We start from the raw sequence: 16,777 nt of genomic DNA, 5'->3' as shown, positions 1-16,777 counted from the left end.
CCCTACAAATCTGAGCTCCGTATACTGTAAGCAGAATGATTTTTTTTGCTAACCCTCTCCTGTAATTTCAATAGCAGAAAGAAATAGTGGCATTTTTCAATAAACTTTACCCAATGTTCAGTCGCTTTTTTCTCCCCAAAACGGGGCATTATTTTTACTTACTGTTGCTGCAGAGATTAAAAAAAAACTTTGAAGGCAGACTTTTGTCCCCTCGTTTCCAGAGCTGGCGACTGTAGTTCCGATTGACCTCATCACCAATTTAATAATTGCGAGGCTCAATCGGCAGGTGAAAGAAAAACGTATATTTGAATAAAACTTTGTTCAAGGGAGGATAACAAAAAAACTTACACCTCAGCTCCTTGGGTATACTGCCAGTGCTCAACCACTGCTCTCTTCTGCACTGCCACACTATCCTTATTCAAATATGAAGCTTAGCTGGTGGAAATGAGTGACAAGCAGCACTGGGACTCCAACAGAGAGCAAACCGATTATGCAATAGGTGCTTTATCACTTGCCTAAAACTTGAAGCCCCGTTTGGACCCTCTTGTGAAGCTGCGCTGGACATCCAAAGGAGTGGTTTGGTACTGTTTGCCTCTTCTATGCATTTATTTCGCTCAGTTGTATCATATGTCTGTGCTACATAGATCATCAATCTCTGATCTGGTGTCAACCAAGTGTTGACTGCCATCTGACCAGGTATCTGCTCCCGGCAACTTGGTGGCCACATCCTCTAACTTCTGTAGCAGTCTAGTCACCATGGATCTTATCTTCTGGTTTACTTCTGAGTCAAATATTCATGAAGATCTCAAAGTCTTTGGATAGGGTGGCTACATCCCTCTGATTTCACTTTGATTCTGCTGACATATAAACTTTTAGAATTTATGGTTGTTTTGGGAGGTGGGGAGAGGGGTAGATCTATCTCTGATTTTCTAAGGGGATGCATGAAATTAAACTCAATATACAGTATTCAAAATTGCATGGAGACTGTAGCTGTTCATCACCTTTAAATGTGGATAGTCTGAATTCCAAACCACGCTGTTTATTATAAATACTCAAACTGGGGTTGATAGCATACACTGAGATATCCACAGGCTGCAATATCCATTGCTTCGATCAACCTGCAGAAAGTTAGCAGGAAGGCCTGGGGGATGAAGGGGAAGGAATAAAAATTACAATATCCACCTGAAACTCTGATGAGAACAAAAGGCAGCAGCTATCCTTTGAATGACAATGAGACACAGTGAAGGAACAGGGGCAGAGTAATTCAATTATATGGGGACAGGATTAAACTTGGGCTGCTTGGCATCGTTGTGGTTGAGGTCTTAAAAATTAAAGATCCAGCCACTGCTATCTTCAATGCAAAGATATTTCTCAGGTAACCATATTGGTGATATGGTGCAAATGTGGGTAAATGGGGTTGAGGCACAGTTCAGCTATGATTTGATTGAATGGTGGAACATGTTCAAAGGGTCAAATGGCCTACTGCTGGTCCAATTTCCTACTAGCCTTCCCAATGCTGGATGGCTAGAGCACCCACCTGTTCCAGGCAGTAAATACTTTGATTTTACAGGTTAGGGTCTGTGGATGCACATCAGACTCAACTGCCTAGTTGGAAGACAGCTGAGTGAAGTGTGTGCCATACCCATTCTGCCCAACTTTGCCCAGTGGTATAGCTAAAGAGGACACACTTTTCTCATGTTTGGGGAGGTGGGCAGTCAGGAAAAGTAAGGATTCTTCACCGAAATAACCGAGGTCACTGCTCTTGATTCCCCCACCTAATGTCAACTGATTGTCCCCTTCCCTGGCTGGGCTGGCTTCTAAGCTGCCAGCAGCTGCTCTGGTCCAGTGTACACAAGTTGCCCAAGCTACCAAGGTACATGGTATGGTACAGAAGCCTAGTCCTTAAAATGGATCATTGGCCACTCAACAAAGAAAACATAATCCATTAAGGGGGGGGTGGTAATTGTGAAAATGAGCCAGTGCATTATCAACCTCTATGACTGCACATACATCATGTATAAGACATTAATGCCACATCTTATATAATGTCTTTCATTTTATTTTACATGCCTATTTAAAACCTATCCTATATCTCTGAGTGCACAACTTCAAATTAGCTACGGCCTTTGAAAGATATCGGATTTACACGGCTGATTGTCTGTCAGGGGAGAAGAGCTTGTCAGCAACGTACAAATCTGTAAAGGACATATTTAAATAGTGATCTCTTTGAAAGAATTGAATAAGTGGAGTAATTTTCTGCACTGAAGTACCCAGTAAGACAAAACAGTAGGGAGGGTCAGAGCAGTCAAGAGATCCTGTGGTGCACAAGCTGGAGTTCTGTATGCAGCAACAATCAATGCAATAGTATGGAGAATTATTGAGCAAAGCCATTTTAAACTGCATCTTCAATGCCCCATACTGTGATTCCTCGTAACACTGATGCTAAAATGCAGGAAAAGCACTTTCCCATTCTAAAGGGAGTGAATCAGAAATACAAAATGTCTAAAAGGACAGAGTTTTTCATGGATCATCAAGAGCAGAATCCATTAGGGTGAGTGAAGAGGTTGTTTGTCAGCTTTTTAGTGTTGCTAGAGAGACTGCTGGTCTTGGCTCTAAATAAAAATGAAGAGGATCACTGGGTTGGTTGGTATTTGATTGCATTTGTTTCAAGATGTAAAACGAGGAACTGGCAGGACAACCTGTGTTGAAGTTTATTATTCTTCTTAATCATTTAGTAAAAAAATGATAAAGCAAACTCAGTCCAAACAAACATAGATTTCATCGCTGAATACAACATGCATTTAAGATTCAACTGTAGGATTAAATTTAAACACATGAAAGTAATCATCACTGAAAACAGATGAACTTATTAGTCATCCCATCTGCTGTGTATGTGCACCATCTTGCTTTGTACAAGTTTGTCTGGAAAACACCAGCAACTGTTAATGAAAATTAATTCAAGGGCTGTGAAACATTTTGAATAGACATGATTATGAGGCAGTTGTTATTGTAATGCATGTTCTTTTTTTCCAAAACATCAATTAAATTCTTCTATTTCTAACCTGAGGCTGAAAGTACAGAGGATAATGAGTTGGTCTCAGCCCTAGTGAGGGATGATTAAAATATTGTATTGATTGCTCAATGTTAAATCAACTTAGATAAATGTGTGGGTGTCATACTGTTCACATTACTTCATCAATAATGGTAAATATCTTTCAGCCTGCAGTTTCTAAAAAACCTTTACTTTGTTCACTCTCAAATGCTTTGTCCTGTTGTCTCTTCAATGCATCTATTTTATTCACTTCAACCAGTTCCTGTGGTAACAAGCTCCACATTCTCATCACTCTGGTTAAGTTTCTTGTGAATTTTCTATTGGATTTCTTGGTGACTATTTTATCACAGGATAGCGCAAAAGGAGAACATTTGTCCATCGTGTGTGTCTACATCCGAATGAACAACTCACTGAGTTATATTTTCCTGCCTTCTCCCTATAACCTTGTACATTCTTCCTTTTCAGCTAACAGTCTAATTGAATGATTCTATTGAACCTGCTTCCACCAGACTCTCAGGCACAGCATTCCAGACCCGAGCCACTTGCTGTGTGAAAAAGTTCTCTCTCATATCACTATTGCATCTTTTACCAACTACTTAAATCTGTGCCTTCTGGTTTTTTTTGATGGTTGTGGGACCATTTTCTCCCTATCTACTTTGTCCAGAAACTTCATGATCTAGAATACTTCTATCAAATCTTCTCTCAGCCTTCTTTTCTCTGAGGCAAACACTCCCAACTTCGTCAAACTATCTTCATAACTGAAGTTTCTCCTTGCTCTTGTACTCTATGCCCCTATTAATAAAACATACTGTATGTTTTATTAACAGCTCTCTCAGTCTGTCCTGTCACCTCCAATGACTTATGCACATGTACACCCAGGTCCCTCTGTTCCTGCATTCTCTTTAGAGCTGCACTCCCTATGTTATACTGTCCTTCTATATTCTTTCTACAAATTGAATTACTTCACATTTCTCTGCATTGAACTTCATCTGCCACCTATCTGCCCAATCCACCAACCTTTTGAAGCTCTACATTGTTCTCCTCACAGTTCACAATGCTCCAGATTTTGTCTCATCTATAAACTTTGAAATTGTATTCTGTATGGTAAGATCTAGCTCAGGGGTTGGCATGTAAAATTATTTTGAATGTTATTTACACTGCTAGTCCAAATAACGGCATGAAAAGACCACAGGATCATAAAATATAGGAGCAAAAGTAGGCCAACTGGCCCAACATGTCTGTTCTACCATTCAATGAGATCATGATTGTCTGATAGACCTCAATTCCATTTTTCCACCTTATCCCCTAACCCTTGATTCCCTTACTGATGAAAAATGTGTTTATAGTTAGTTCTAAAAATATTTCGTTCTTTAGAACTCAACTTGGGTGGTGAAAAGTTCTAAAGGAAAACTATTTTGTCATTTATTTATTCCAAGAAGGTATGTTACATTGATAAAACATGAACTTAAAAAGTAAATGCTTGTGTTTTATTCAATAGTGGAATATTTATAAGTTCTGATTTGCTGGTTATATTGGTATTGCGTAATGTGAAACAGCGCACTGTGTTTGATGTTGTCTGTGATTTTTTTTAGAGGGGTACATCAGAAAGGAAGGAAAAGCAAGAGCAAGGACCACACCAACTGGTAAGTTTAGATTTTAATTTAATTTAAATTAAGCTTAAGTACTTTAATAGCCTTATTTATTTTACATACGGCGATAGTTTAATTATATGTAGAAACTTCATAGATGTTGAAATGTATTACTGGCACATGAAATTTTAAAGTGAATAAATGAAGACTTAGCATGCCACTCCTGAAAGATTACCCACCAAGATCTAGGCCATTAATATATGATTAGGAAAGCAAGAGTCCCAACACCAATCTACGGGAACTCCAGCTTGGAAAATATCCATTAACCACTATTCTCTGTATCCTGCTACTCAGTCAATTCCGTATTCGTTTTGCTTGTCTCTTTTATTCCATGAGTATAACTTTGCTAACAAATCTGTTCTACAGCATTGTATCGAATGCCTTTTGGAAGTCCATGTATACCACATCAACAGATTTGCCCTCATCAACCATGTTCTTCAAAAACTCCAGCAAGTTAGTTAAATATGATTTTCCATTAAGTAGTCCATGCTGGTTTTCCTTACTTAACCTGCATTTGTCCACATGATTATGAACTTTATCCTGAATTATCGCTTCTGGAAGTTTCCCTATCACCGAAGTTAAACTGACTGATCTGTAATTGCTGGGCTTATCCTTGAACCCTTTTCTGAACAAGGGTGTAATGTTTGCAATTCTCCAGTCCTCTGGCACCATCCTCGAGTCTAAAGAAGATTGAAAAAGTATAACTAGTACATAAGAACATAAGAACATAAGAAATAGGAGCAGGAGTAGGCCATCTGGCCCTTCGAGCCTGCCCCGCCATTCAATAAGATCATGGCTGATCTGTCGTGGCTCAGTTCCACTTTCCCGCCCTCTCCCCATAACCCTTAATCCCCTCTCTTATCAAAAACCCATCAACCCGCTTCTTAAAAATATTTAGCGAGGCAGCCTCCACCACTTCAACGGGCAGAGAATTCCAGAGATTCACCACCCTTTGAGTGAAGAAGTTCCTCCTCAACTCCGTTCTGAACCGCCCCCCCTTTATCTTGAGGCTGTGCCCCCTAGTCCTACTGTCTTTTTTGAGCGGGAAGAGTCTTTCCACCTCTATCCTATCCATCCCATTCATCATCTTATACGTCTCAATGAGATCTCCCCTCATTCTTCTAAACTCTAACGAGTACAAGCCTAGTTTATTCAGCCTCTCCTCATAGCTCAACCCCCTCAACTCCGGTATCAGCCTAGTAAACCTCCTCTGCACTCCCTCCAAGGCCAAAATATCCTTGCGCAGGTGCGGCGCCCAAAACTGCACACAGTACTCCAGCTGCGGCCTCACCAATGCCCTATACAGCTGCAGCAAGACCTCCCTACTTTTATATTCAATCCCCCTCGCTATGAAGGCCAGCATCCCATTCGCCTTCCTGACCACCTGCTGCACCTGCAGGCTGGGTTTTTGCGACTCATGCACAAGGACCCCGAGGTCCCTCTGCACCGTCGCCTGCTGCAGTTTTTCGCCACGTAAGTAATAGTCCTTCCTACCATTCTTCCTACCAAAGTGGACCACCTCACACTTGCCAACATTAAATTCCATTTGCCATTTCCTGGCCCATTCGCCCAGCCTATCTAGATCCTTCTGCAGACTCTCCACACCCTCCGCACAATTTGCCTTTCCCCCAATCTTGGTGTCATCAGCAAATTTCGACACCCTACACTCGGTTCCCTCCTCCAGATCATCTATATAAATGGTAAATAGCCATTTCCACCCTCACATCTTGTGGAATTTCTGGGTGGATCTCATTTGGTCCCAATGCCTTATCAACTTTAAATACCCAATACCTCCTCTTTTAAACTCTTCTAGTATCTGAATTACTTCTTAATTTACCATGGTCTGGGTAACATCTTCTTCCTTGCTAAGGACAGAAACAAAGTTTTTATTTAATACTTTAACTATGCCCTGTGCCTCCATATGTAAATCCCCTTCTGATCCCTCATCATCTCTACTCCTTCTTTTACCACCCTTTTACTCTTTATATGCCTATAGAAGACTTCCTTTTTATGTTAGCTGCCAGTCTCTTTTTATACTCCCTCTTTGTTTCTCTTATTTACATCTTCAGAGAAGAAGCAGTGATGGTTTCTAGTTATGCTCTTCCCCATATGTGAAAACACTCTGCCATGACTCTATCGAAACCTCCTAATTTTAAGATCACTCCTTAGTCTTCTTTTTTCATGAGAAAAGAAACTCAACCTGTTCATTCTTTCCTGGTGGTACACCCATGTTTTCTAGGTATCATCTTTGCAAAATCTTTTCTTCACCCTCTCTCATGCATCTATAGTATGGCAATCAGAACTGCACATAGTACTCTTAAGTGTGGTCTACCGGTAGTTCAATTCAGGTTTTGTGTAACTTCTTGAGTTTTCAATTCTATCCCTCTAGAAATAATAGTTAGCGCTTGGTTTACTTTTTTTATGGCCTTGCTACCTGTAGTGCAACTTTAGTGCCTGGTGCATTTGTATTCCAAAATCCCTTTGTTTCTTTACCACATCTAGACTGGTATCTATGAAGCAATAAGTGACCTCCCTATTCTTCCAACCACATGTACCATCTCATTTTTATTTGTGTTGAATTAACTTCATTTGTCAATTACTTCCCTGTTCTTCAAATTTATTAACATATTCTGGAAATTAGTTGTCGTCCTCCTCAGTATTGACTATTCTGCCCAATTTGGTGTTATCTACAACTGCAGAAATTGCGTTTCTGATTTTAAAACCCAATATAAACTGTGAACAGTGGTGGTACCAGCACTAATCATGTTGGAACACCACCTTCCCACCTTCTACCACTCTGATTAATTGCTCTTACCACAACTCTGTTTTCTGACTTGAAGCAGCTAAGAATCCATACTGCTACTTCTCTGACTTTATTCATCATGTTATGGGACAGGCTTTCAAAAACTTTTTGAAAATCCAGGTAAGTTACATCTTCAGTACAGCCACTGTTTACTCTATCTGTTACCTCCTGAAAAAAAAATCTATAAGGTTGTTCAATATTTTTCCTTTTGAAATGCATGCTGACAGTTCATTATTATATTTTTCATTTCTAGGTGTTTTCCTTCAGTAGATATTTCATTACATTTTCTACAACTGATGTTGAGCTGTCAGGACTTTGATTCCTTGGGCATGTTCTATCTCCACTCTTAAATGTACGTATTAGGTTACCTATCTGCCAATCCACTGGCACATCTTTTTCTAATGAATTATTAAACAGGTGTAGTGATGCCTTGAGTATCTCTTTTCTAGATTATTTTAAAATGCATGGATACAATCCATCCTGACCATTGGTTAGGCCGCATTTGGAGTACTGCGTACAGTTCTGGTCGCCTTACTACCGGAAGGATGTGGAGACTCTGGAGAGAGTGCAGAGGAGGTTTACCAGGATGTTGCCTGGTATGGAAGGACTGGGGTATGAGGGAAGATTGAAGAAATTGGGGCTCTTTTCCCTTGAAAGACGCCGACTGAGGGGGGATCTAATAGAGGTATATAAGATTATGAAGGGTATAGATAGAGTAAACAGAGGTAAGCTATTTCCTATAATAGAGACACATAGGACAAGGGGCCATGGACTTAAGGCGAGGGGGGACCGGTACAACACAGATATTAGAGGGAGGTTTTTCACACAGAGGATAGTGGGGGTATGGAATGCTCTGCCAAGTAAGGTGGTGGAGGCAAACACACTAGAGTCCTTTAAGAGTAACTTAGACAGGCACATGACTGAGTTGGAGATGGGTGGACATAGGAGAACCTTTTAAATAAGGGTCATTAGCATTGGGGCGTCCCTGGTAATGTAAATTGGTATAGTATGATAATAATGTTTTTTTTTTCTCTTTCATTCACAGGTTTTAAGTCGGTCCACCTCGTGTCCAACGAGGGGCATACAGGCGATGGGTCGTCCTGGGGCTGCTCTTGGTTGTTCGAGATTGGCCTAGTGCTTCATGTCGTTAGTGTGTGCCTGAACTGGACAAGATACTGGGCAAGACGACAGCTCAGTGACTATCGCTGATTGCTGTGCAGACACATGGATTTGGGCCGGTGTCTGTGGGAGTTTGCGCATTCTCCCCGTGCTTGCGTGGGTTTTCTCCAGGTGCTCCGGTTTCCTCCCACACCCCAAAGATGTGCTGTTAGGCTGACTGGCAGGAATAAATTGTCCCTAAATCAGTTTCCCTCAATCTGGATGGCCATAAAACATTAGGTAGAGGTCATGGGTAGAGAGGTAGACTGGTGGTGTTGAGATGGCGGCGCGGGCTCGTTGGGCCGAAGGGCCTGTTTCCTGGGCTGAGTTCGTTCTTTGTTATCTCATTACTCATCTGATAATCGAATGTCATGCCCACCTATACTATTAGATACTGAAGCAACATATTTACTTTATATATCTGACATCTATCATTACCTTAGGTATTATCCTTTCTATCCTTTGGTGACCCTATTCCAATCCCAGCCTTCCCTTCTTATTGATGATTCTATAAGATATTTTATTATTTTATGTTTCTGAATATGTTAATTGCCAATTGTTTAAAAACTTCTCTCCTAATCTCTTCATATTCTCTCTTATCATCCACCCTTCTGCTGTCTAAATATTTCACATATGCTTCTTTCCTAACCCCGAAATGTTCCTTTATGTCTTTATTCACCCATGTAGTCTCACTAGTGTTTAATTCACTCTTTTCTTTTCACAGAATATATTTTTCTGGAGGCAAAGTTTGATGTTACCCCGCTGGCAGGTTTGTATGTGGTGGGTGGCCATGAAATTTTTCAGATGGCTTACCCGTTGGTCTCTCACCTGCCCTGACCTCCCCACAATTTTGCAATGGGACGGGTGAGGCCAAGGCTGGTCCCTAATTGAGGCCTTAGGTGGTTAACAGACCACATAAGTCATTTCCCACTCAGCCTCAATTTGCAGGCTGGGGATGGGGAAAGCCTGATGACCCTCAGGTGGGAAATTGGTGATGGGTTTCCATCAGTAGCCTCCCTTTAACATTGGGCAGTCTGCCCTTGTGGATGCTTCCTCCTGCCCTACCTTCTCCACCAACACACCTAACCCCTTGTGCCCAAACTCTCACCCGAAAACCCCTCCACCATATCTCATTCCCCTCCTTCCTACCCCGAGAACCCCAAAACTTACCTGGTTCTGAACTCACTGGATTTAGGCTGTGCGGGCTACTTGCAGTCCCAGTCCTGTCCACTGCAATTGGGGCTTGCTTAGTGGTTTAAAAAAAAGAGTGGCATGGACAAGTTGGGCTGAAGGGCCTGTTTCCATGCTGTAAACTTCTATGAACTCTGCTGATTCTCTTGCCATTAAAGCCCTCCCTCATTTAACTCTTTCCTATGCTCCCTCTTTCTTGTGGAGCCCTCCTCCCGTTTTACTAGTCTGAAGCCTTAACCACCTCCTGTTTCCACTAGGACACAGGTCCCATCCCCTTTCCAGTTTGGTACATCCCATTGATACAATTCTTCTTCCAAGTACGGTGGTTGAGGCAGACACGCTTGGATTATTTAAGACTTATTTAGATAGCCACATGTACAGACTGGGAATAGAGGGATACAAACGGATGGTCTAGTTAGGAACACCTGATCGGTGCAGGCTTGGAGGGCCAAAAGGCCTGTTCCTGTGCTGTATTGTTCCTTCTTCTTTGTTCTCTATTTTTTTTCCCAGAACTGGTGCCATCGTCCCATGAAAAGTCATTCCTCTTTCCCACACCGGTCCAATGCCATCTGTTCTTTCAGGCAGCGATATTAGTACTTATTAATTCAACAATTTAAAAATGTCTGCCAGTCCTTCAAGGAATTTCCACAAGTGTTACTTTTGATTAAAACATGATGACTTTAATGAAGAGATTCTGATGCAATTGTTAACCATTAGACAAGTTGGTTGATATTCCTGCTTTTTAAAAAGAATGCGCATTTAATGAGCAGATAGATAAATATTAACAAGCTTGCTATAAGAGGTAGTTAAATTACGTAATGCAGCAGATAACATAAGAACATAAGAAATAGGAGCAGGAGTAGGCCATCTAGCCCTTCAAGCCTGCTCCGCCATTCAATAAGATCATGGCTGATCTGTCATGGCTCAGTTCCACATTCCCGCCCTCTCCCCATGACCCTTAATCCCCTCTCTTATCAAAAACCCATCAACCCGCGTCTTAAAAATATTTAGCGAGGTAGCCTCCACCACTTCAACGGGCAGAGAATTCCAGAGATTCACCACCCTTTGAGTGAAGAAGTTCCTCCTCAACCCCTTTATCTTGAGGCTGTGCCCCCTAGTCCTACTATCCTTTCTGAGCGGGAAGAGTCTCTCCACCTCTATCTTATCCATCCCATTCATCATCTTATATGTCTCAATGAGATCTCCCCTCATTCTTCTAAACTCTAACGAGTACAAGCCTAGTTTATTCAGCCTCTCCTCATAGCTCAACCCCCTCAACTCCGGCATCAGCCTAGTAAACCTCCTCTGCACTCCCTCCAAAGCCAAAATATCCTTGCGTTAGTATGGCGCCCAAAACTGCACACAGTACTCCAGCTGCGGCCTCACCAATGCCCTATACAGCCGCAGCAAGACCTCCCTACTTTTATATTCAATCCCCCTTGCTATGAAGGCCAGCATCCCATTAGCCTTCCTGACCACCTGCAAGCTGGGTTTTTGCGACTCAGGCACAAGGACCCCGAGGTCCCTCTGCACCGTCGCCTGCTGCAGTTTTTCGCCATGTAAGTAATAATCCTTCCTACCATTATTCCTACCAAAGTGGACCACCTCGCACTTGCCAACATTAAATTCCATTTGCCAGTTCCTGGCCCATTCGCCCAGCCTATCTAGATCCTTCTGTAGACTCTCCACACCCTCCGCACAATTTGCCGTTCCACCAACCTTGGTGTCATCAGTAAATTTCGACACCATACACTCGGTTCCCTCCTCCAGATCATCTATATAAATGGTAAATAGCTGAGGCCCCAGCACCGACCCCGGGGCACTCCACTAGTGACCATCCGCCAATCCGAATAGCACCCATTGACCCCCACTCTCTGCCTCCTATTTGATAACCAGTCCTCTATCCACGCTAACACCCTACCCCCAACTCCATGTCCCCTGACCTTCTGCAATAACCTCTTGTGAGGTACCTTGTCAAACGCCTTCTGAAAATCAAGAAAGACCACATCCACCGGCTCTCCTCTATCCACCGCCCTAGACACATCCTCATAGAACTCCAGTAAATTTGTCAGACACGACTTCCCTTTAATGAAACCATGCTGCGTCTGCTCTATCAAGCAATTCCTCTCAAGATGCCTCGCTATAACAACGAACTCTGGATTGTCTGAGTTATAGAGTTACAGATTTACAGTATGGAAACAGGCCTTTTAGCCCAACTTGTCCATGCCGCCCAGTTTTAATATTAAGCTAGTCCCAATTGCCTGCATTTGGCCCATATCCCTCTATACCAATTTTATTCATGTAACTGTCTAAATGCTTTTTAAAAGACAACATTTTACCTGCCTCTATTACTACCTCTGGCAGCTCGTTCCAGACACTCACCACCTTCTGTGTGAAAAAATTGCTCCTCTAGACCCTTTTGTATCTCTCCCCTCTCACTTAAACCTATGCCCTCTAGTTTTAGATTCCCATATCTTCAGGAAAGGATGTTGACTATCTACCTTATCTATGGCCCTCATTATTTTATAGAACTCCATAACAGTTGAGGCTGGATGTACCGTGTATGTGTGATACATATTAGGGACCTGGCACAGAATAACCAGTGTCAAATCCTGATGTAATGACAGTGCCTTGGGCCGTGTTCCACACCTCCTTACTTGCCCAGCAGAGATACAGTGGAGAGAGTTGTTGCATCAAATTACTATCCACTTCGCATTATGGAATGAACTAACATAAAAATAGTTTCTCTTAGAGATAGAATGAAAGCAGTTTTTAAAATATTGTTTATAGTGCAGAGTATTCCACGCCACATCTTGTCATCCGCTTACTTGAATAGGTACCTTACTCCCCTCACTTCCTCATTTATATATATTTTCATTCTAACATGTCTGAGGAAATCAGTCTGTTTTAGTCATTTTTGCACTATGGCCCATGCTTATGCTGACAGTATGTAATTTCAGACCCCAAAGCAGAAAGAAATTGCAATAATACAACAATTCTGAGAATGTTGCGATGCATTTCACAGCCAATGAATTCTTCTTTCAAGTGCAGTCACTGTTTTTACCTAGGTAAATGCAGCATCCAAGTTATCCAGAGCAAATTCTCACCAACAACAATGAGATAAATGACCAGGTAATCAGCTTTTAGTGATGTTGGTTGTGAGATAAATGACAGCCACTATATTATCACAGAATCTTTTCACATCCTTTTAGCTTTACCCTCGTATGATGTCTCATCTGGGAAGCTGAATGTCTAATAATGCAACTGCAGAATTTCTCGAACGCACCATGAACAACCCACATACTGATTCAGACTAGCACAGCTGGCATGTTTAACGATGGAAACTTTCAATTATGGAACAGTGAAGTGAGAATTTACTGAAAATGTAGCAGAAATGAAAATTTTAAACTACCAAGACAGGACCAAATATATTTAGAGCAGAAGAGGTTAAGGGTGGTTGGGAGAAGGTTATGTGTGAATAAGGGTAAAAATGAGTTTTAACTGAGCATGGAGGCAAGATTATCATGAGATGTAGGAGAAATGTAAAAGAAATGTTTGCACATAGGGTTATTCTCATAAGGGGTGCAAGAGATTATGGGATAGCAATTCCATCAGGGTTCATCAATATGGCTGTCCAGAGTTTCCACCGGTATTCCACTCAAATTACTGTGGGAAATTGGAAGAATTCCCTCCCACACTTTGGAAATAGCTTATGCATAACATCACTTAAAATGAATTGCACAAGTCTTTGAAAAAGGTGTGAAGGATATACGGGAAAGGTCATGTTAGAATAGCCAGATCCAGTGGAAGAACTGGGACTGGCATAAAATTGATGGACCAAAGGGTCTCCTCCAATGAATTTCTTTTAAAATTATTGATCTAAATACGACAAGTGGTTAGCACTGCTGCCTCACAGCTCCAGGGACCAAGGTTTGATTCCCATCTTGGGTCGCTGTCTGTGTAGAGTCTGCACATTCTCCCCATGTCTGTGTGGGTTTCCTCCGGATGCTGCGGTTTTCTCCCACAGTCTGAAAGACATGCTGGTTCGGTACATAGACCCAAGATTAATCAAGAGATTATAGATTGTGATTTAATACAATTTTACTGCCACTAATGTCCCACAGTACCTCAGGAATGCTCAATTTTGAATTGCTTCAACTACTCGAAGTCCATCCCATTTAGCATGGGATATCTGTTATTTAACTTACTTTATGTTGAGCCTTTTTTCTGACTTCTTTAATGTGTTTATTTATCTTTCCAATTCTGAACAAGGGACAGGTCCCAAATTTAAAGTTTCCTTTTGTTCTACTAGTGTTGACAGACTGTTTATGCCATTAATCTTGAATTTCTTCATTAGATGCAACTGAGAAGTTAGATCTGAAACACATTATTCTGCTATTCTCATGTTATGCCTGCATTCCCTATCAGTCTAATTCAAATATATCTAAATATAAAAATGGACATAGTTACTGTGGGTATTTGAAGTACAATGAAAACACTGAACTTGCATGATTCGTTGCTTTTTTACGAAATAAATTTAAGTTTTGAATCCATCTAGCAGTCACTTAGGTACATTTGGCAAAGCAATTTTAAATAAATATAATTGTGGCAGCTTTCCTATGTTTAAAGTTATTTATTAGTGTAACAAGTAGGCTTCCATTAACAGTGCAATGAAGTTACTGTGAAAATCCCCAAGTTGCCATATTCCAACCACTAATGCCTATTCAGGTACACTGAGGGAGAATTTAACATGGCCAATGCACCGAACCAGCATGTCTTTCAGACTGTGGGAGGAAACCAGAGCACCCAGAGGAAGCCCATGTAGACATGTGGAGAAGATGTAGACTCCACAGAGACAGTGATCCAAGCTGAGAATTGAACCTGGGTCCGTGGCACTGTCAGGCAGCAATGCTAACCACTGTGCCACCGTGTTGCCCCATTTAGCATAATGTTTAAAGCTGTTCATACAGATGGTAGAAAAACATATTTGTAGAAACAGCATCTCTCTGTCAAGATATTGCTCTAAAACTTACCATAAAACAGCAGGAATATAACTTTAATCCCACCGCACCTAAAATTCTGGGCATTATGTTATACCTGGCCTGAACCAGCTTAATTGCAAGTATTCAGCATGTGTGTATCCTTAATGGGGTGGGCAGGCAACATGGTTATGAGATGAGATACGATCAGGTCCAGTGATCAACAGATGTACAAAGATTGAGGCAATTTGGTCATACTGTAGTTACACATGGAACTCACTGTCTTTTCAGCCATTTAATTGAGTTGTCCCACATTTACTTATCTCCCTTGGTACAAATACAGAGGAAATTTGAGGTCTTGTTTTGTTTCCTGGGCCTAATCAGCACTGGCTGCTCAACATTCCCAAGATTACTGTGACTTCCCTTCTCTCTAGAAGTTAGAAAACGGAAACACTGAGCGTCAAAATACTTACTTCATTTTGAAATCGTGCACACTTAGGACAGCTGGTGAGTTTCAGGCAAATCTTGCAACTTTCAGAATGATATTTTGACTGGCTGAGGATGACGTGATTATGTGACTTGATTAGTAATTAGAGTTTGCACTACAAGAATATGAGTTCTACTCATAAAGAACAAATTTACCTTAATTGTGGTGCAGCAAGAGAAGAATGACCCTCCCTGGCTCTATATTCAAACTCTGAGCTGCTGTTGGTCACCACTTACCCCATCCCTTTCTGAATTTCCTCTGCTTTTTGCCTCCATATTCCACAGACTTCTCAGTCCCCCCACCCTCAAACCCCAGACTCACCTTAAGCCCTTGGGCAACACCTCAATCTTGCACACTCCTCCACAACTGGTAAGTTACCTCTGGGGCTGTGAATGGCACTCACGTGGCACTATAATAATGTGGCTAATGGACTTATTTGATCAATTCGTGTTGTGATCTAACTTCTGCACCATTGGCTTAAAAAGTTTTAGCGTGAAATCTTTTGAGCCTTCAGTCGTTCCAATAAATTGATAGAAAGCAATTTAGATTTGAAAAGAGATATGTTTCCAGAATGTACTTTTGCGTTTGATATTTGTTTCGCTGTTCAGATCAGCAATGACAAAATTTGCAGTCAAACATGTCTTGACACACTCACCAAGCATACCGGTCATATTCCAAAAGTCACAAAGTACTTAGCTACCTGCAGATCGCAGATTGGCTGTATGCTGGTCCCTCAGTGGCACTTAAGGCCTGTCCAACCTGTGTCTGTGTCAGACCAAGAGACAGACGCCGAATTTTAAATGCTTTTGCAAACTCACGAATTTCTTCAAGGTTCACTCCATCGACCTCACTGGCTGCTGTTTGTGGATCTGCAGTAAGCAAAGTGAACAGAGCATGTCATGTTTAAAGCAGGCTACACGCACACAGGTATACACATGCGAGCATGCAAAAACACATGCACATAGATATGACTGACGTATACACACACACACACACACACACACACACACACACAAATTAACTACATCCCCTGACCATTTTACTGTCCCGCCCAATTTCCTTTACATTGACTTTGTTGAAATCTTTCAAATCAACAGTAGACAGCACCCACACAGACAGACAGAAAGAAATGTGTACACGCACACATTTACCGAAAGGCATGCACAAACGGACTAATGGCCACACAACACAGACTCACATGCCTATAAGAGAAGCCAGTGAGCTTTGGTAGATTAAGCTGTGTAGAGCTCTAGGCCATACTTACTGCCCTCTGTTACTTTGGTAATTTACTACAACTGAGAAAGGGGAATAAAAACTGGCTAAATTACACACTTGTGTAAAAAAGAACTTGTGGAGATGTTATTTATCAGGAATGAATTATTACATGTGCAATGATAGCATTGTAATATCACCTCACTGAACACCTCAAATACTCCAAGCACTTCAGAGCACCCGTAC

At 41.5% G+C, this 16,777-nt stretch overlaps 1 protein-coding gene across 1 annotated transcript in view; it reads right to left on the bottom strand.

Moving 5' to 3' along the window:
* pou6f2 (POU class 6 homeobox 2) overlaps positions 1–16,777 on the bottom strand; it is a 534,150-nt gene that overhangs the window by 29,890 nt on the left and 487,483 nt on the right. Inside the window, exon 15 of the mRNA XM_080193619.1 lies at positions 16,020–16,188. Coding sequence (XP_080049745.1) covers positions 16,020–16,188 — 169 coding nt within the window. The remainder of the gene's footprint in view (positions 1–16,019; positions 16,189–16,777) is intronic.

The sequence above is a fragment of the Carcharhinus amblyrhynchos genome, chromosome 8 (genome assembly GCF_965287045.1).
Source record: "Carcharhinus amblyrhynchos chromosome 8, sCarAmb.v2.hapA, whole genome shotgun sequence".
NCBI lineage: Eukaryota > Metazoa > Chordata > Chondrichthyes > Carcharhiniformes > Carcharhinidae > Carcharhinus > Carcharhinus amblyrhynchos.
This window is presented reverse-complemented; position numbering and strand designations above follow the sequence as displayed.